This window comes from Phyllostomus hastatus, unplaced genomic scaffold (genome assembly GCF_019186645.2).
Source record: "Phyllostomus hastatus isolate PE091 unplaced genomic scaffold, TTU_PhHast_1.1 phas_contig_159, whole genome shotgun sequence".
In the NCBI taxonomy this organism is placed as follows: Eukaryota; Metazoa; Chordata; class Mammalia; order Chiroptera; family Phyllostomidae; genus Phyllostomus; species Phyllostomus hastatus.
In genome coordinates this window covers 24,638,177-24,659,210 of record NW_025333640.1, presented here as the reverse complement: position 1 = coordinate 24,659,210, position 21,034 = coordinate 24,638,177, and the positions used below count along the sequence as shown (strand labels likewise).

The 21,034-nt window shown below is 35.9% G+C and overlaps 1 protein-coding gene across 1 annotated transcript in view; it reads right to left on the bottom strand.

The window, feature by feature from the left end:
• The window catches only part of IQCM (IQ motif containing M), a 258,218-nt gene that overhangs the window by 35,041 nt on the left and 202,143 nt on the right, over positions 1-21,034 (bottom strand). Inside the window, exon 11 of the mRNA XM_045831415.1 lies at positions 19,569-19,730. Coding sequence (XP_045687371.1) covers positions 19,569-19,730 — 162 coding nt within the window. The remainder of the gene's footprint in view (positions 1-19,568; positions 19,731-21,034) is intronic.

Below are 21,034 nucleotides of genomic sequence, written 5' to 3'. Positions count from 1 at the left end.
GAGATTAAATAACCCTGGGAGAAGTGAAGAGGACCAAATGAAAAAGGAAACTGTGGGCAAAGAGTACAGGTGGAGCCTCAAGACGTGATGCAGGAGGGCTGGTGGGAACCTGGGTTAAACCTGCCGCAAAGAGCAAAGGCCGAGAAAGATTCCACCCCTGTCGGTGGGGAGTGGAAGTGCTAGGACCACGCCGAGGTTCTACCCATCCACCTGCCAAGGACACTCAGAACCACATACACACAGTTCCTCAGGGAAATCTTCTGTCCGCTTTAAACCAAGGCCTTGTTAAGGAAAGATAAAGAAATGAAATAGAGAGAAATAATAAATAGCCGCATTTAAACAAAATTTTAGTAAATGAGTGGCTCATGATTTTAGTCTCCATTTCTCTATATTTTTAACTATTTTAAAGTAAAAGCATAAATTATTTGCATGCTAACATTTTTAAATCAACCTCATTAACAGAGAATTTTGACTTATGAATACTAAACATTAAATTCTCCTTACAAAACCTAAGCAGTTTTGTTACCTTCAGTGAATGTTGACAAGTGAGAATTTCATACCTTAAAATGACTAAACATTTCATACATTTGCAGATACGTGCAAAATTGCTATCAACTCCCCTCTCTTACAAAATTAATGAGTGTTCAGTGAAGCCATAACAAAGAATTTTCCTCCAGGCATGTTATAAAAACATTTCTAGTTCTAGTATGAATGCAAAGTCTTGCCTGCAATCCAATGATTTAAAATATGCACATTTTTGAAGATGATGAATGCCACACAAGGTAATTCTTTTGATTTTTCTCATATTTAAAACCCCTGTCCTACCTTATCAACTCCTATCTTGTAATGAATGTTTTCCTAAGGGAGGACTGAGAAGCAATTAATGATTGAATTCAGGGCACTCCCATTTTGTTCAACTATTTAAGGGTATGGAGCTCCTATAAATTCTGAAGAGCACTAGAGTACGTGACCCATACCACTATCTTCTTCATAAAAGCTGATTTTGCCCAGAACTGATACCTCAAATCACAGTGAGGGGTTTGCTTTCACTATAATAGTTTTGCTGCGTTACATAACAATGCTGTATCTGAACTTCCTTCTCTGATTCCTGCACATTCACTCAGTCTCACTGCAAGGGAAGCACAATGTTGTCAGGATGAGGTACGAGCCTGTGAAAGTGCAGAGACAAAGTCACGGAGTCGTGAAATAAACAACCATTGATGCACACCATGTGTCCATTATGCTCCTTATATCCAAATTTAATACTTTCATTTTATCTCTCCTCCCTTCCCTTTTAAAAGCCCCAATTGAATTTCCTATATTTTATAGACGCTTCTCCATTGTATAATTAACATTTGCCATTAATCTTTACAAATGAAAATATAATAATCTGAAAGTATTAACCAACCTTGGACTTCTCTCTCTGACATCAATAGTGCCATTTAAGAATGTTTCCTCATATTTATAGAACAATAATCAGAGGTTTCAATTATAAAATTTAATAAAAATACATAAAAATGTTAATGGACTCATAGGGCAATAAGTCACAGGAAAAAAACCTACAAATATCCAATTATTGAAGCAAGGGGAAAAAAAACACTTGTTCTGTAGATTCTGCAGAAATGACTTGTATCAAATCTAATAAAATTAGATTTTATAATATGGACTTATATTTTATAGTAATATTTGTGTCTGGTTGAAAATTAATTAATTTTACATGCCTTCTAAAAATGTCAATTATATTAGAAAAAAGAATGGATACTTCAGTTAAAATGCTATCATGCTATGTTTTCATCATATTTAAAAATGCAAGCAGAGGAGAACAGCCTTGAACACTTGAAGTTTTGAGGTTAGCTAGAAAAATTACATTTCAGTCACTGTGTTGTAGGGAAAGCTCAGTCACCATTTCTTGCTCATCACTTTCTATAACTGATGACACCACCATATGAAGGGGAGTCTACCATAAACTGGAACCTTGGGCAAGACATGATTTCCTGACACCTCAGTTTTGTATACTGCAGTATGAAAAATGTCTGTCTATAGTTATCTGTCTCCCTGTCTGCCAATAAGTCTATTTCTTACCTCAGTATTATTGAAATAATCACAATGGTCAGTGTGCTTTACATAACACGTGTTTATGCGTGAATCACATAATTCATGCAACTGATCGCCAGGAAGACAGCAGGAGCACAAGACCTGTCCTGGCTAGAAGGCCGAATGGCCATTACTCTGTGTTGTGGTGTTTGATACTTTTGGAAAGCAAATGTGCTTTTCTAAATCTCCCAACTTAACAGCAATATGCAACCCACATCTATTCACATATGGCAAACATGCCAGGAAAAAAAAAGGTCAGGATGAGGACCAATGCTAAAATATCTCCTTCTGAGATGTGCAAGATTATAGGCAAAATAGTAGTAAATTCTGCAAGGACAGCTTTTCACAAACTCATTTATTCAATGAGTTAGAGAGTTGGGCAGTAAGATTGCTGGACTGGGTAAAAGTCTGCTAGTAAAGTTAGTTTAGAAGCCTCCTAATCACTAACTACATCCTAATCAGATGACTGAGTGGGCATGACCCAATATGCAAGTAGTGAACTCTAGCATCAGACAGATTTTTCTTTGTTCAGGCATGAAAAACAGAAAGCAAAATATTTCTCTCTCTCTCTCTCTCTCTCTCTCTCTCCACCCCCTGTGTCCCTTCCTCCCTCTCTCCCAATACCAACTTAATACTTAAAAATAAATACTGCAGAACCAAAGTGATCCTAAAGATTCAGAGGAATAACATATCCCTGACAAATTATCTATTGCTATATACAAAATAAAATTTTGAGAAAATTGGGCACATGACATCTATAAAGTAGAAGCCGAGTCCTCCTGTATTTGTTGAAATTCAGAGTTTACTGAGTTGCTGAGTACCTTCTTTGTGCCAGGCATTTCCATAAGGTTGTGTTTCCCATTCCCTAGAACTGTTAGAATCCCTTGAGAAACCACCATTAGAATCCCTTGAGAGATCTGAAAAAAAGTGAACAGTGCCTGGGCCCCAGAGAGACTGTGGTCAGTGCTGCCCAGGTGATGCTAATGTGCATCCAGGGTTGAGAACCACTCAGCTAGAGGTGGCGGATCCAGCTGCGAACTTACGGACTTGATTCCAGCTGTCATGGAGCTGCAGTTCTTAACATAAGACTTGGGTCATAAACAGAGAAATAATTTTAGATGGTGATAGTAGCCATGATGATAAACAATTTGATATACTTGAAAAGCAACCAGAGGGGATGGAGTGGGGCATTGTTTCTGGGTGAAGGGGTGGTTAGGAAGACTTTCTAAAACAGGTGACATTTGAACTGAGACCTAGATATCAAGAAAAATATGGCTTGCCAAGATCTGGGAGGAGGAAACAGAGCAAAGTCTTAGGGTGGTATAATCTTGATGGAGTTGAATAAAAGGAAGGCCAGTGAGCGTGGAGTGAACGGTGTGACGGAGATGGGAGAGGCAGGCCGACCACAGATCAGAAACGTCTGTTAGACCATGACAAATATCCTGAATTTTTAAATTTAATGAGAAGGCATGGAGATTTTAGGAAAGCGACAGCATGATCTGATTTACATTGTTATAGCCCATTTTGACTTGGTAGAAAATAGACTGTTAGGTAGCAAGAGAAGATTATTAAGAGACTTAGAATGGTACAGGACAGAAATAATGTGACTTGAATATGAATGGAGGAAGTGGAGAGAGAGCAAGGAATGTTTGAAACACAAAAACGTGCTGGTAATTATGAAGCTGGGAAAGGAGTTTCATTAGGCTCTTCTATTTTTGCATATGTTGAAAATTTCTGAAGTAAAAAGTTGTCTAAATGCAGGGTGGGGCAAAAGTAGGTTTACAATTGTGATTACATGAAACACAAAGTTTAATCTCGGATTATTATTTATTAATTATTGTATTACTTTCCACACAAACAACTTTAAGCCTACTTTTGCACCACACTATTATATGATAACTTAGGCATTGCTATATAGGCTTTTGAGGGAAATGATTTCAACCTAAGAATCTCATTTGCTTTCTAGAATTATGAAGAGAACAGAAACATTTTACAAGCGCGTGAGAATGCCAGTAATTTTTCAATTATTTTAGACAGACTTAGCAGATGGAAAGAGTAATCAAAACTTAAGAATGGAAGAGTTGTATATAACAGCTCTTTCCTTATTCAGTTTGAATCCCCAACTCAAAGGTCCTGTTGAATAACATGTTGTCAGAACATTTACTCAACCTGGTCTTTGTCCTTAGCTTTTGCTGCTTTCCCTATATTAGCAAGTGTATTTTTTGTGACACATCCTTCAGGGGTGTCAAACTCGTTTGCACCGGGGGCCACGTCAGCCTCTCGGTTGCCTTCAAAGGGCCGAAATAATTTTCGGACTTTATAAATGTAACTACTCCTTAACTGTTAAGGAGCTGAAATGACATTTCCTGCAAGTTTAACACAAAGTTTAGATGGAATTTCTTGCCAGGTTCATGACTGCTGAGATCTTTCAGGACTCTCCCTAAACCTGGGAGGGTTGATTCCCTGGAAACCCACAGGCCTCGGTGCTCCTCCCCTTGCACATGGGTTTTTATCTCCTTGGGTCACATCGGGATGCAGTGCAGCTTACATTCCAGTGGGACGGAATCCTCTACAGCCTAGGTGCTCTGGGGCACTTTGGTTCCACTGGAACTGGTCCTACCTGAAGATATTTCTGGGTGCTGATTCACTCCGTCACCTTAAGTCGGCTGAAATTTAATCCAGCAATCTTCTAATGTAACTAAATTGGAAGCATAATTCATTATACATCACAGTGAACACTCTTGATGGATGTGGTGCAGATGGGTACATAAAAGACTCGGAGTCTGAAGTTGTGCGAGTGAGTCATCCCCTCTCTGCTCTGCAGGAGAGGCGCATTACTGTCTCCTCCCTGGCGAGTCGCCCTTTAGATGAGACTGCTCCAAGCTCCTGGGCATATGTGCAGATGCCAAATGCCAAAAAGGCATTGCCTATGTTCTTTTTACTTTTTCTTTAATTGAAGCACACTGAAGTTTGCAGGAATTGAGATCTGAGTGTTGTGGAAGTGTACAACTAGTAATTTGGGTTTGTGGGATGGGTGAGGGTTATTACCGACATACACTTGAGTCTACCAGAAGCAATGAGGGGTTCTGTTATCTTCTAGAACTTTCTTAAATGGCTAAACTATTCACACAGCTGCATACTCTGCGGGGAGTTTTGCTGTAATTTTTTCCTTGAACATAAGCAGAAGAGCACAGAGAAACAAATGTTTATTTGGTTATTTTCTTTACAGAGAATTGTGGCTGACACTCTTCTGCATCTGTTAGATTCGTGTTGACTGACCCAAATCACAGTTATTACTAAACTGGTCTGTAGTTAATGGTATCTTTCCATTGGTTTTTAAATTACCATCTTCCAATCAGACATGTAACTGTTCCTGGACTATTTTGCTAAATATCAATATATACAGATGTGCTTTGCTTTTTTAGCATATATAGTTAGTAAAATATCTTATCATTCATTATATAATTAATAAAATATACACAAAAGTTAACAGAGATAAATTCTAGGAGATGGATATTCCAAGTATTTTTTATTTACTTATTTGCATTTTCTAAGCTGTCCACCATGACATGCATTATTTTTATAAACAGAAAAGCTGATTTTAAAATCATGTGTGTATGTATAATTTTAGATATCCTACTGTTACAATTATATTCAAAAGCAAAACAAGAAAATACCGCAAAAAGTTTAATGGTAGTTATACCTCTGTGGCATATTTTACAGGTGATCATAAGGACTCAAATATTTATTGAATAAATGAATACATTTTCTTCTTTATCTTTTCAAATTTTAAATAGTTTTTGGCAATGAGCAAATGTTGCATTCTTCTTGGGAAAAATTAATAAAATGTAATGTTGGTGTTGGCCCATAAGAACTAATTGTGCCCCCCAAAACATATTTTATTCATTTCCACCACCTAAAACTGCCAATAAAAGACTGCATCTATAGGCAATATGTAAGCATTATGATACAAATAATTGTGCATAAGTGTTGACCTGCTTTTGAACTACTGTTTGAATCTTTTATTCTGATCTACTTTTCTTTTACAGGTTATATGTTTAATATCTTACATGACTTTAAATATTTTGAAACCATGGTCTGACCTGGTTTCATGTCACAACTCCACCACTTTCTAGCTATGCATTTTTATGTATATTAGCTTTCTATGATTCAGTGTTATTATGGTAAGTGGTCCATTGGGTTTGTATGAGAATTAAATATGATTACTTAAATAAATTTAGGTAAACCATTTAGCACCATTCTTTGCATGTAGGAAGCATTCAATATATGTGAAGTGTAATTATTTTTTATCTTTGTTTCCTAATAATATAATATCTGGAGCACAGCTTTAGTTCACCAAACAGATGTTAATTTGCTTTGAGTTTAAAGAATTCCAGTTAATCTCAAGCTTAAAGCCAGGAACAGAAATGACAAATGCCAGGTAATTCTTACACAGTGAGTATATATTGAAGCACACACTTGGGTGTATTCTTGAGTGTAAAATAACTGTTTTACCACTAACACACATAGGCTGTACAGTATAAGAGCAATTTTTAAAGAGAAAAATAGTTCTCTTGATTTCTGCCCATTCCTATGACAATATTTAGTGACGATTTTGCAAATATCGATAATTAGGCACCATCATCTACTATAAAATTCTCCCTACCCCTAACTCTTCCATACTTTTCTCTCTTCTGCCTTTAATTTTACTCTAAAACCTCTAAGAGGTACCCATTGGCCAGATTGCCAGATGGAAGTTAATATGTAGAATTGTGAAAAGCACAACTAATTTATATTGCCAAATATATATGCTTTGCAATTTTTTAGTGCACCTACATATTGGCTGGATAGAAATCTACTCAATGTTCAGCCTGCCCTGTGCTCCTTTTGGCTGTATGTCTCTACATTGCTACGGGTTCGTGGTACATAATACCTACTACATAATACTCACTGAGTGAATAAATAGATAAATACGTGAAGTTTTGAAACTTTCCTTTAAATAAAGTGATATGGGGTAATTGATTTTTGTACAGAAATCTGTCAAATTTACTCTGGAGAAAAAAAAAAACCCTGGCCATACTCCACTAAGATGGATAGTATGTAACTGTGATGTGCATGTGTAAAAACACAGATGTGGTAGTCACACTCACTGAGAATTTCCCATGTGTGAGTCAAGGAAGTATAGTTAAAATGGTTGGAGAATCTCGATTACTTACAACATGCCACAAAGACCGGTATTTTAAATAACATTATAACTGCTTCGTACCAGCAGCTCTCAATGTATGTATTAAACATCTCTAGGATCCTGGTGTTGGCATACCAAAGGAAACCTGGGAGGCTTTACAATTTTTTGTCATCATCCACTATCTTTTATAATATATGAGCAGTTAAAAGCTAAACAATCTTAACCATTAGCTGATTTTAAGTCTAAAATGCCTATAATTATATGAAATTGTGTTCCAAATTTAATATATTTATGATGAAATCATCTATGTTCCAAATTTTAAAAGCTTTAAGGAGGAAAGACAGCTCTAATTTAAGTAGTACATGATTTACATACTTGTGTAAACTAATGTTAATGTTAATGGAGTTTAAAATGTTCTATGCCCTCCTGGGTGAGCTTATTTAACAGGTTAATTTATTCTAATATTATATAATCAAAACAGAATTTGGGCAAACTATATTTGAACTGAGATTAACATAATAACATACCTTTAATAGAGAAGTCTTATCAGCTCCCTACAATTATCAAATGTTCTAATTTAATGACAGTAAAACAATACAGAGGACAATTATACAATTCTGAAGTATTGTGAAAATATTATACTTCAATCTAGAAGGGAAAAGTCACCATTCTCCCTTAGGGACATTGAATGATTTTCTGCTTAAACAAAATGTACGTCTAATAAGGATCAGGTTTTGCTTTATGTGAGGTTTTACAATGAAGTATGAATTCCTACGATTTAATATGTGTTGTTGGAAAAGAAAAGGCATGAAACTTAAAATAGTCCTGAAAGGCAAGATTTGAGGGAGGGGCCAAAATGTGCAGTCAGAGCTTTCCAAAGAGGCTGGGACCCTCCATGTCCACAGGCAGTGAGGGATTCTGGGGACCAGGCTGCCCCAGCCCCAGGCCCCACCTTGCCTCCACCCCCACCCCGGGTTAGAGCTAGAGAGGAGGAAGTAGCATTTCTTTCAGGTTTTGCTTCAGGAAATATTTAAAGGACAAAACTAGAAGCCACCTTTAAAGCTTCAGGAAAACAAAAAAGAAAAATAAAGACTAGTACAAAGATAGGTGTAATAGTGCTTACTTTGTCCAGAAAAATTATGTTTCATAAAAAAAAAGGATGGTTTGTGTGTGTGTGTGTGTGTGGGCGGGGGGTGCGGGAGGATGAGCCTAATAAGACTCTGAACTTGAATCCTCACCACAGTTATAATTAAGGCTGTGATCCTGAGCAAGCTAAGTGCAGCCTCCGTGCCCTCTGACCTTCATTTCAAATGATCACTTTCTCGTACGTCCTAACAGGCTCCCCATAAAAATAAAAAGGAGTGGAGCAAAATGACCTGTCATGTCACTTCCAGGGCTTAGATATTCTAGTCAGGAGCACCTTTGCAAAGATAGAGGAAAATATGCCAAAATAACTGATTATATCAAAGAAAGTTACTCTCAATAGTATTTTCTTTTCTTACAACTGTACGGACTTTCTATACTCCATTTTTATATTGAGTTTTTACATAAATATCAATGTGTAGGATATTGCAGGTGATAACTATATAATGAAGTAGTGTTTACTACTTAGTAAACAAGTCACCATGTTTATATATTTCATTAGAAAGGCTAGTTATGCACGCTGCAAATGTTTTAGCGGAGGGGACTCCTTTCCTGGGAGCATGAGATAATTAAGAGGCGGCCCCACAGTCCCGTGAAGACATGGGGAGTCTGCTCCAAGCAGGGCTCAGGCCCCTCTTCTCTCACAAAGCCTTCTCTGCGCCTTCCCTCTCAAGGCTGCTTAGCAGAGCAACTGAGAACTCACTGTGCACTAGCTTCACATCACCCATCACTGTGTGTTCTATGGCAGTTAATTACGCATACGTGTCATTTCCCCAGCCTCAGTCATGAGCACAAGAGAGGGAGGCTGTTTTATTTACTTTTGAACCCTCCTTGTCCATCACTGAACACAGGCACCCAATATTAAACATTTGTAGAGTGACTGAAAAACACTCTTATCTCATCTTGGATCTTTGCCTCCATTTATGGCTAAATTATACTTTATTTATTAAACTGAAAACTTTAAGTATCAAAGAACTGTACCATACTACAGTATGGCCATAACATGTTACAGTAATCTTTGAAGGAATGAAGATAGAATAAACAAAAGTAATTTCAATATATTAAAGATGAAGAAAGTATTTCTTTTTAATATGAGAAAGATGGCCTAACTGCTGTAGTAATGCTTCCTATATTCATTCATGTAACAAATAGTTAATGCATAATGCCTACTATGCACTAAGAATTTTAGTGTGGGAATGAGGATTATTAAATAGAATATATTCTCAAAAGCTTATAGAACTACCAAAGAAAGAAGTATTAAAATATAGTAATTATATCAATTTAGTATACTACTAAAGTATTACTTTAGTATACTTTAACTATTATAAATACTTTACTATACTTAAGTATGCTTTTAGTATTTAGTATACTTTAGCATTTAGTATACTTTGGTATTTATTTAGTATAATTTAGTATACTAAATACTAAATATAGTATTAAATACTAATACTAAATAATATACTAATATTAAATACTAATACTAATCTACTAACACTAAAATATAGTATTAAAAAGTAGTAAATATTATATTTTTATATGTCTCAAATGTGGTTTTAAATGTAAAACCACTTTAGATAATTTTGAAATGTAAAAATATAAAATAGCTTCATTCATTTCTTTTCTGAAAAGCTATACTTGGATATAGTTTAATACAGCAAAATTAAAGAAAATAATATAACTTTTATAAAGAAAAATGTAAAGTTAAACAAAACTTCTTGATTTTGAAATTAAAGAATATGGCACACATATGTAATTTCAAACTATCAAGTCCCTTATCTTTTTATTATGATTAAACAAAAAATGTACAGTGAAATGTGTAGAAAACTAGAAAAATCAGCCATTCTAAAATAGTTAAAGAAATTCAATGGATTCACATAATGTAGAGGTTAAAATTTGTATATACTTATGTTCATTTTATGCAACTATGTGAAGATAATATACACATCATGCTATTCTGTAACTTTTTTTCATTGAAAATATATTCTCCATATTTCCCTATAACACTCAAAAACATTATTTTTATGGTCATTTAGAATTCCTTATTATTCATGGATCATAATCAACCATTCTCCTATTGCAGGGAATTTACATTGCTTCACGGGCTGCAGGAATTACAACACTATAATTACTATCATATGTAAATATATAAGTATTATCTATTTAATATAAATTATTATACATACTTCACTGAATGCTGAAAAAAATAAAGTTATCCTAATTTAATATTTTCTTGATAATTCAAAATAAATTGCCATATTTATGGCAGCATGGAACACGATGAGAAGTACTTGCCCTAGGTTCAGAATAACCGAACTGAAATCCTGGTAGCACCACCTCAATAGCTGGGTGACCTTGGGCATGTTATTCAGTCTTTTCCAGACATAATAATTCCTTTGTGAAATGAGTTTAATAATAGCATGTATCATGCACATTACAAACATGAAATGAGAAAATTGCTTAAAATATATAGCATTTAGTTTTATAAGAATATGTTAACTTTATATTAACTATGCCATTTACCATCATAAAAATAATAGTAGATGCCAAGAACTGCTATATAATATATAAAACCATATATAAACAAATTTTATAAAGTTTGAAATTATATATTTATACATAAAAATGAGTGATTAGGATAATTCATTTTAAATTATTTTATGTATATACATTATATATAAATGTGTGTGTTTATAATATTATCATAAATTATATTAACAAAATTTGAGAAGAGTAAGGGTGTAAATTTCCAAAGTATTATTTTATCATTTCTGCCTCTGTATACTCTGTCACCAATTTATCATGCTTTATAAAACCATTGTGCTATAAGGAGTCCCCCACAAAAAACCCCAAAGAGCCAAAGCAATCTTGAGGAAGAGCAAAGCTGAAGGCACCACACATCCTGATTTCAAACTATATTGCAAAGCTATAGTAATCAAAACAGTATGGTATTTGCCATAAAAACAGACACATAGATCAATGGACCAGCACAGAGAAACCAGAGACAAATCCATGAATACATGGTCAATTAATTTCTAGCAAAGGAGCTAAGAATATGCAATGGGGAAAGACAGGCCCCTCAATGAACAGTGATGGGAACACTGGGGAGACACATGCAAAAGAATGAAAGTGGTCCACTCCCTTACACAGTACACAAATATTAACTCAAAATGTATCAAAAACTTGAATGCAAGACCTGAAACAGTAGGACTTCTAGACGAAAACACAGGCAGTGAGCTCTTTGCCATAGATTTCGGTAATGATTTTTTGGATTTGACACCAAAAGCAATGGCAACCAAAGCAAAAATAAACAAATGGGACTACATCAAACTAATAGTTTCTGTACAGCAAAGGGAACCACCAACAAAATGAAAAAGAAGCCTACTGAATAGGAGAAAATAGTTGGAAACCATGTATCTGATAAGAGTTAATATAATAAATAAATAAATAAATAAATAAATAAATAAAATGGTTATAGGCAGAGCCTGAAAAAAAAGAATGATATAACTCAATATCAAAATATTAAACAATCCAGCCCTGGCTGGCGTAGCTCAGTGGATTGAGCGCGGGCTGCAAACCAAAGTGTCGCAGGTTCGATTCCCAGTCAGGGTACATGCCTGGGTTGCAGGCCATGACCCCCAGCAACCACACATTGATGTTTCTCTCTCTCCCTCTTTCTCCCTCCCTTCCCTCTCTAAAAATAAATAAATAAAATCTTTAAAAAAATATTAAACAATCCAATGAAAAAATGGGCAGATGGTATAAATAGACATTTTTCCAAAGAAGACATACAGATTGCCAACCGATAGATGAAGTGCAAAAAAATCACCAATCATCAGGGAATTCAAATCAAAACCACAATAAGATATCGCCTCATAGCTGTCAAAATGGCTATTATCAGGAAAAAAAGAAAGAAAGAAAGAACAAGTGTTGCAGAGGATGGTAACAAAGCGAAGCCTTATGCACACTGGGTGGAAATGTAAATTAGTGCAGTCACGATGGAACACAATATGGAGCTTCCTTGAGAACTGAAAAATAGAACTACCGTACGATCTAGCAGTTCCACTTCTGGATATTTATCCAAAAGAAATGAAAACACTAACTCAAAGACATAGGCACCTCCACACTCAATTGCAGCGTTATGTACAAGAAACATGGAAGCAACTTAAGTATTCATCAATAATATTGGAAAAGGCACTATGGTACATATGCATTAGAATATTAGCTGTAAAAAAAGAAGAAAATCTTGCCATTGCGACAACACGGGTGGACCTTGAGGGCATTATGCTGAGTGAAGTAAGTCAGACAGAGAAAGATGAGTGCCGTGAGATCTCACTCATATGGGGACACTTAAAAAAAACCCCACAAACCAGGCAAAACAAAAGGCTAGCCTCGTAGATACAGAGAACAAATCAGCGGTTTCCAGAGGCAGGGAACGAGGGACGGCTGAAGTGGGTGAAAGCCATCAAAATGTATGAACTTCCAGTTATAAAATAACACGTGGGAATATAATGTATAGCGTGGTAAATATAGTACATTTGAAAGTTGCTAGGAGAGTAGATCTTAACAATTCGCGTCACAGCAAAAAAATTTTGTAACTATATATAGTGATGAACACTAGACTTACTGTGGTGATCATTTGGCAACATATGCAAATATCAAATCATTGTGTTATATACCCCCAAATAATATATAATGTTATCTGTCAATTATCTATGAGTAAAAACCATTCTAGATTAGGCAGGAGAATTTTTTTAAAATGTCTTAAAACAAAGTTAGTTCCCACATCTGGAAACTATCACTGTCTTCCCTTTGCCTACAACACTGTCTTCTATTCTCTGCTTAGTAACTCTTGCCTACTCCGTAAGAACATATTCTTAGATCATTATCTCTACAAGATCATCTCTGACCATTCTCTTTTCCTAAGATCACAATTATACTTAATTGCTTTTATTATATCAATTAGCACACAATCTCTTTTTTTCTGTAACTGTTTATTGAGAATAACATTACCCCCACATTCCTGAGAAAACTCTAGCAGTTCTGCACCTATAGTAAGACGTTAATACTAGAAATTGTTTTTAATTCTCTTTAACCACTCCATTATAATTCTATTGCCATGGTGACAAAAAAAATCCCTAGAATAAGTATTAAAGCTGTTTTATCATCCAGTGACACATCACCTCAGTAAACACAGCTCTGGAAGCCAACCAATCAGTGAGAGATCCTACTTTTGAAAGTTCAGCAATGAACCAAGTCTCACTCGAGTAACACATTTTCGAAAGTGGGTCAATCAGCACCTCAGTCTTCCTGAGGAGCTGCACTCTGAATCCTGGGTCATTGCCCTCTCACTGCTAAAAGCCACTAGTCCCTGACTGGCATGCTGCATAACCAATGATTCCCCAAAACAGAAGCCTAAACAAACAAACAATTTTCTCATGCCGTTTCTGAGAGTTAGGAATCTGGACTATATTTTCTGGCAGCTCAGGCCAGTGTCTCCTGAAGCTGCAGTCAAGCCGTCGTGGGAGCTATAGGCACCTGAAGGACTGATGGGGCTGGAAACTCCATCTCCATGTTTCATTGCTCACGTGGACCTCAGTTCCTCACTGGCTGTGGGCGGATGCCCTGCGTTCATCAGCACACAGACCTCTCAGCAAGGCTGCCCAGATACCTTCATGACCCAGCAACTAGCTTTCTGAGTAGCTTATCCAACCAAAAGCAAGGCAGGAGCCACGAACTCTTTTATGCCTACCCTCAGAAGTAACACCATTACTACTACCGTACTCTGCTGGTAACAAAGACCAACCCTGATGCAATGTGTACGACTTCAACCAAAGCATGAACACCGAGATGCACAGATCATCACCGCCATGCTGTAGGCTGGCTATGACTCTTCCCAGCAACCCCATATAATATCAACAGTTTACTTTGCTCAAGGATACTGTTTAACCAGCATGACTCTGCCTAAAATCAGCTTTGAGTTTTTAATTTCAGATATTGCTGCCATCCCTTGTCATTTAGAGATGTTCTTCTCGGATTTTTTTTAAGAAGATCCTCATTTGGTAGCAGTCGCATATGATGCATAGACCAATAGGAGTGCTCACTGGAACTGACTGAGCCAAAACTCTCCCAGTGCTTTGGATCTGATAGAATATGAACACTCCTAAGGCAGGGATTAAGCTTTAGTTATTTCTCAATCTTTCTGACAAGCATGTAGTAGCCACTCAATGCCTGTAGAATAAATAAATGCAGAAGTCAAATAATAAAACATTCTTAGAGTTTTCATTTTACAAAGTTCAGAAGTAAAATATTGAGTGGTAGATTGCTGTAAATGTGCAATCATTTCTGTAACTTACAGATCTGATGCTGCATCCTCTTCCTTAAGCTTCCAACCCGCTTGGTGAAACCAGAGTTGGTGGAATGGAGACTCCCTCTGATTTTACCATGGAAGTCCAAGAAAAAAACATGGACTTCACATAGAAAACATTCACTCCATTAAATGAGGAAGGCCTAATTCATTAGAATTTTTAATAACTTGACCACAGTTGAACAAGTGTAACCAGATACACCACGTTATTCAGCCATATCTTTTGGTAGAGTCATTCCTGGGAGTACACTGAATGTCGAAAATTTTAAACACCTGAACAGCCTAAAAATAAAGTGACATTTTCCCACCAGCAATTAGGCTTATAAGAACACATTCCCATCATTTACCCTTAACAAAGAAAATGAAAGAGACATTAAAGAACATGAGAGTGGAGGCCTTTGCCAGTTTAGAGTTAGAGGAAGAAAAGGAGATCTTTAGGTATAAAACCCAAACGACTTTTCAAGTCCAGTTGGACTCAGTGACTCCATCACTCTCCTCAAGCAATCAGAGACTTTACCGGCAGAGCAAGACATAGTACATTTCAACTTATCTTATCCAAATTATAATAGACCATAAATAAATATGAAATAAAAATAAATATATGGAGCTTCTTTCAAATTAGGATAATCCTCAATGAATGGGTTCAAAACAACTTAGTTTTGACAAGAGTAATAAATGTCTATATTCTGAGAAAAATCAGACCAAGTCAGGATAAAAAAATTTAAGATGGCAAAATAAATTACACATACATCAAATAGTTACAACAAAATATGGCAAAAAAAAGGAGATAAAAATGATGAATAGAAATCTAAGTAACTGCTGAGATGTATTTTTTAAAGTTTTTGAAAGAGAAAAATATAAGAACATGTAGCAGCCAGAATTATATCCACAATAAATCAGACATATTTGATTATCATATCTTATTGTAAGTTTCATCACTTAAAAGGAATGAGAAAATTTGCAAAACACTTAGAGAGACATTTCAAAGACATTAAGGATTACAAAGAGGGCTTCTGCGGAATAATAGATTAAATGGCCAATTTTAGAGAAAAGAACGATTCTTATTAATCTATGCATAGCCTTCATTTCATGGATAGTGAGAAAGCTACAAGTGCAATGAAGGGTGTTCAAGAGAAGAAAGTCTTACGTCGCAAAGCAGAAAATTCTGAGACAGGGGATCATCAAATATCAGACTCAACTCTCAAGGACGATTGTGCAGTTGGCAGTCTTTAAAAGTAGGGATTATCACTTGGCTAATGTCCATCAGGTCCTGCCTGAAGGCAGTAGAATAAAGTGAATGGCATAGAAAGACACCTTGTACTTTTATAATGGGTAACAAAACAGTGATTAGACCAGAGAACCAGGTTCCAGTATTAATTACATAACTTAGATAACCCTATGTTATAGAGGTAAGTAAAATTTACTATACTAAGGGCTGGAAATGATAGATGAAAAAGAAGTACTTGAAAATTAGAAGTCTCTGCTCATTACTCAAGATCTGAACAAATTAGAAACCTTACATTAATACAATAATATGGTTTCAGCTAAAAATGGACCATTAGTTTGAGAAAGTAATTTAATCATTCATCTGTATTCCCTAGATGATTTCATTAAAAGATTACAGCTGGCCTACCCCTTTCAGGGTATTCCTATTAGAATTCCAGGAGTTCCTTAATCTAATCTGCAGCTTCCAGGTTAAAAGCTCACCAAAATCACAAAAACTTGATGAAGGAGAGAAACAACATCAGTGTATTTGGGACAGGCCAGAAAGCCAGGGAACTCAAGGAAGGGCAACTCCTAAGGCACGATAACCAAAGACGTGTTAAAAGACTGGGTTTCCAAAATAGCCTTTCCAAAAATTGGTTTGACAAGACCTAAGCTCCGGGGGGAAAATATTTGAAGACCTTTTTATATAGTTGATTTTAATATTATAAAATTATGATTCAGAAGAAAAACTTTGTGCATATTAAGCAATTTGAAAGTATGACTTAAGCAAGTATGGATTATCTGCTGGATTAGCAAGTATGAAATATAACAGTATGAATAAACTGAATATTTTTAGAGTATGTCTGGTCCTAAAATCACATAATTTGTTAGCAACCCATGCCATTTATAGAGCATTCAGTAACTGTATTAACTGGTCCTCAGTTCTTGCTGAGGATACATCTCTAAATCTGCAGAGGGAAATCAATACACAGGAGTGCCTACATTGTGGAACATTGATGTTGGAGCACATAATAAATTCCCAGAGCTACCTTCCCTAAAATGTTTATAGTCAAGGAGTTACTAAGTTTCAAAAAGCACTTTCTGTAATAGACTGTTCTTTTTCAAGACAAATGCTGCAAACTCTCTTGTCAATCAATTTAATAACTGTAATTCAGAAAGAGGCAAAGCCTTGGTCACTTGCTAAAAATGGAAAAGATAAGCCCCAAACCTCAGAAGTTGGAGTTCTCAACTTACAACATAATGTCATAGTGTATATATTCTTTCTATTATTTTATTTGAGCCAAATATTCACAAATAGGTTCTAAAAAATGAATACATTTTAAAAAATGATATATGTACTGTTCTGGTAATTTTCAGGTAGAAAACTGCAAAGAGAAAATAAATCACAACCAGAGTCTTGGTTCCTTTTACAGAACCTAAAAAAGTTAAACATTTTTTTTTCATAATTTTCTTGCTTTCTTTTCCTCCTCTTCTTCCTCTAGGCTACCTAGAACTGAGCATTTAAATAGACTTTCATATTCACCAGCCCAAGAAGATTGCATTAAATATATGACTGTAGATAAATTCTAAAATACTAGTTTTAAAACTTAAAGGGAAATCATCTTGCAAAAAATATTACCAAAATACAGATTTTGGTATTTTGGATTTTTATGGTTTCAATTTTATTTGTATAGCTCTATTATATTAAAGTACAAATGAAAAACTGCACATATTTAAAATGGATAATCTAATGAGCTTTTACGTATGTGCACATCCATGGAACTATTGCCACAATCAAAATAGTATCTTTGTTGGCCCCACGTTTTGTAATCCATCACAGCTCACTTCCACTCCCCACCGCGCCCCATTGCCAGATGACCACAGGCATGCATCTGCCATACAGTTTAGTTGGTTCACATTTTCTAGACTTTTATATAAATGGAATCATACCCTTGCACTCTTTTTTTTTTCAAATCTGGTATCTTTCACTCAGCATAATCGTTTTGCTATTCAGCCATGTTGTATATGTATCAACACTGTCAGTGTTTTTTGACAAACATTTTTTTTATATTCCTGAGTTATGTTCTTTGTGGATATATCACAACAATTTGTTTATCCTTTCTTCTGTAGGTTGGCTTTTGAGTTGTTTCTGGTCTGGGTCGTTTACCACAATGTAGCAATGAATGCTCATGTACAAGTCTCCCTGTGGACTTCTTTCTATTCTGGTAGGCAAACTTCTAGAGAGCTGTGGCTGGGTCATATAATAGGTGTATGTTTACCTTCTTAAGAAAGTGTCCAACTCTTTTGCAAAGTGTTTTTTGTACCATTTTTGCATTTGCAAGGCAAATATTAGTGTTCCAGTAGCTGCACATCGCTGCCAACACTTGGCGTGCTGCTGTCTTTTTAATTTCAACCATTACGGTAGGTGTGTAATGGTATCCCATTGTGGTTTAATTTACATTTCCCTAAGGACTAGTAATAGGGTGTGTCTTTTCTGTTCTTGTTTGCTATTCAGATAAATTTGTTTCTCTTTTTATTTTGTGGGGTTTTTAAATTTTATTTACAGTAACATTAACTCTTTTCAGTACATAGCTTGTTTTTGTTAGCTTTTAGAGTCAGGGAACACCGCCGTGACTGAGACACAGAACAGGCCCACTTACCTGAGTGAGAACTCGCTCATGCTGCCTCTTTCCGGCCAATCCTCCCACCGGCCGTAAGCCCTGGTAATCACAGGACTGATCTCTTGTCTTTATAGTTTTGCTTTTTTCCAAAGCGTCACTTAAATGGAATCAATATGTAGCTTTTGAGCTAGGCTTCTTCCACTTAACAAGATGTATTTAAAATTCATCCTGTTGTTGTAGCAATAGCTGAGTAGTGTTTCATTGTATAGATGTAACAAATTTTCACTCTCCATTTGCTAGGTGAAGAATATTTGTGCTCTTTCTAGCTTTTGGCAATTATGATTAAAGTGCTCTCAACACTTAATAATAAAAACAGGCAAAATATTCGAACAGTCACTTCACCAAAGAAGCTATACACATGACAAGTACATGGAAAGATGTTTTATATCAACTAGAGAAAGCCAAATTAAAATGGAACACTAATACTTGGCTATTACAATGACTGAAATTAGAAAGACTGATCACACCATGTATCGATAGAGTTGTGGACCAGATTCAACTCTCCTGTGTCTGCCAATGAGAAATAAGAAATGGTACAGCACTTCGGAAAACAGTTTAGTCAAGAGAAAAGCAACTGTTATTTCTATACACAGTCCTGTATATGGATGTCCATAGCTGCTTTCCTTGTAGAATCACTATTAAAAAATAATAAAACAACCAAAATGTCCACCATAAGGTGAACAGATGAACATGGTGTGGTTCCACTATTCTAGTGGAGGCACCAAAGTATAAAATAGCCACTTTTTAAAATGCAGGCATAATACTTAAAAACTAAAGAGAATATTCTATAGGTCCTATGTATCACCTCATATTATCTGATTGATGAATTCGAGTTGTATAAAGTAGAGTCATTTCTTCTCAACCATAAAAGGAAATAACAGGTTCAGAATCTTACCTATATACTTGTATCCTTCTTCCCCGTCTACTATGGGTCTCAGCCAAGTCGACCTAAGTCGCATATTATTCTGCACATGGGCTCCTTGAGGAGGATAAAGTGTAAATAACATTTCAATTGCCTTGGGCTTCTTGATGATTTCAGAATATTTTTCATGGTCTTCTGTAATAAAAATGAATATTATTATTTTTTTAATTTTAGACATTTTACTAAAATGTCTAATGTGTTTCTTTCAAGAGATGCAAATTAAAAGTCTTTAATAATTTGGCCCTGGCTGGTGTGATTCAGTGGACTGAGTGCTGGCCTATGAACCAAAGGGCTGCTGGCTCCATTCCCAGTGAGGGCACATGCCTGGTCCCTAGTAGGGGGTGCATGAGAGGCAACCACATGCCTCTCCCTCTCTCCCTCCCTTTCCCCCTCCCTTCCCCTCTGTCTAAAAATAAATAAAATCTTTAAAATTTTTTAATAATCTGAATGCTGATTATGTTGACAACATGGATTTTCTTTAGCTAAAGTTACTTCACCAAAAATCTTACTGTTCAGATAATTCCTAGCAAAAATTAAGTAAGGGCTTTACTGACAGCATCTTCAAACACTATAAATGAAAGCAGAGCTGTTAGGAGCTACAGGAAAAAAGTAAGGTACAATTAACAGCATTTACATTCTACATCCTATAGCATAACCATATGTGCTTTGAAATTGCCAATATATGATGAAATCAGACTAACCAGACCCCCCAAAAAATGTTGAGTAGAGTTCCATAAACTGAAATTGCTGTAAAGAATTAATATTCCTAGGCTATGATCTAGTAATGAATATACAAATATTTATATAGCACTTACTATACACAAGGGATTTTTCCAAGGGCTCTGGAACATTAACACATTTAATTTTCAAAGCACATCTCTAAAGTAGATCCTATTATTATTTCTATTTCACATGAAGAACTTGAGGCCCAGAGAAATTAAATAACTCGCCTAAGTCTTTCAGTGTGTAAATGATGCGATTAGGATTTGGATTAGCTAAGGAAGCTCTTATTTGAAAACGGAAGGTGGTCAACCAAGTATGACCTGCACTAACAAGTAGGTAAGAAACCTGACCTTGGCTGGTGTGGCTCAGTGGATTGAGTGCCCTTTGATTCCCAGGCACCGCACGTGTGTGAGTTGCTGGACAGGTCCCTAAATGGGAGTGTGCCATCAGCAACCAATGGGGGCCAGGTCCTCAGTTGGGGGTGTGCCATCAGTAACCAATGGCTGTTTCTCTCTCACACAAAGGTGTTTCTCTCCCTCCCTCCCTCCCTCCCTTCCCCTCTTTCTAAAAATAAGTAAATAAAATCTAAAACAATAATAATAATGTGAATTGTAGACTGAAAAAGTTCTGGTTACTTTTTTATTGGCCAACTCTAATCCCATATGCATGGTTTTTATTCTCCCACATTCCCCAAGAAAGCAAATAGGACATAATAG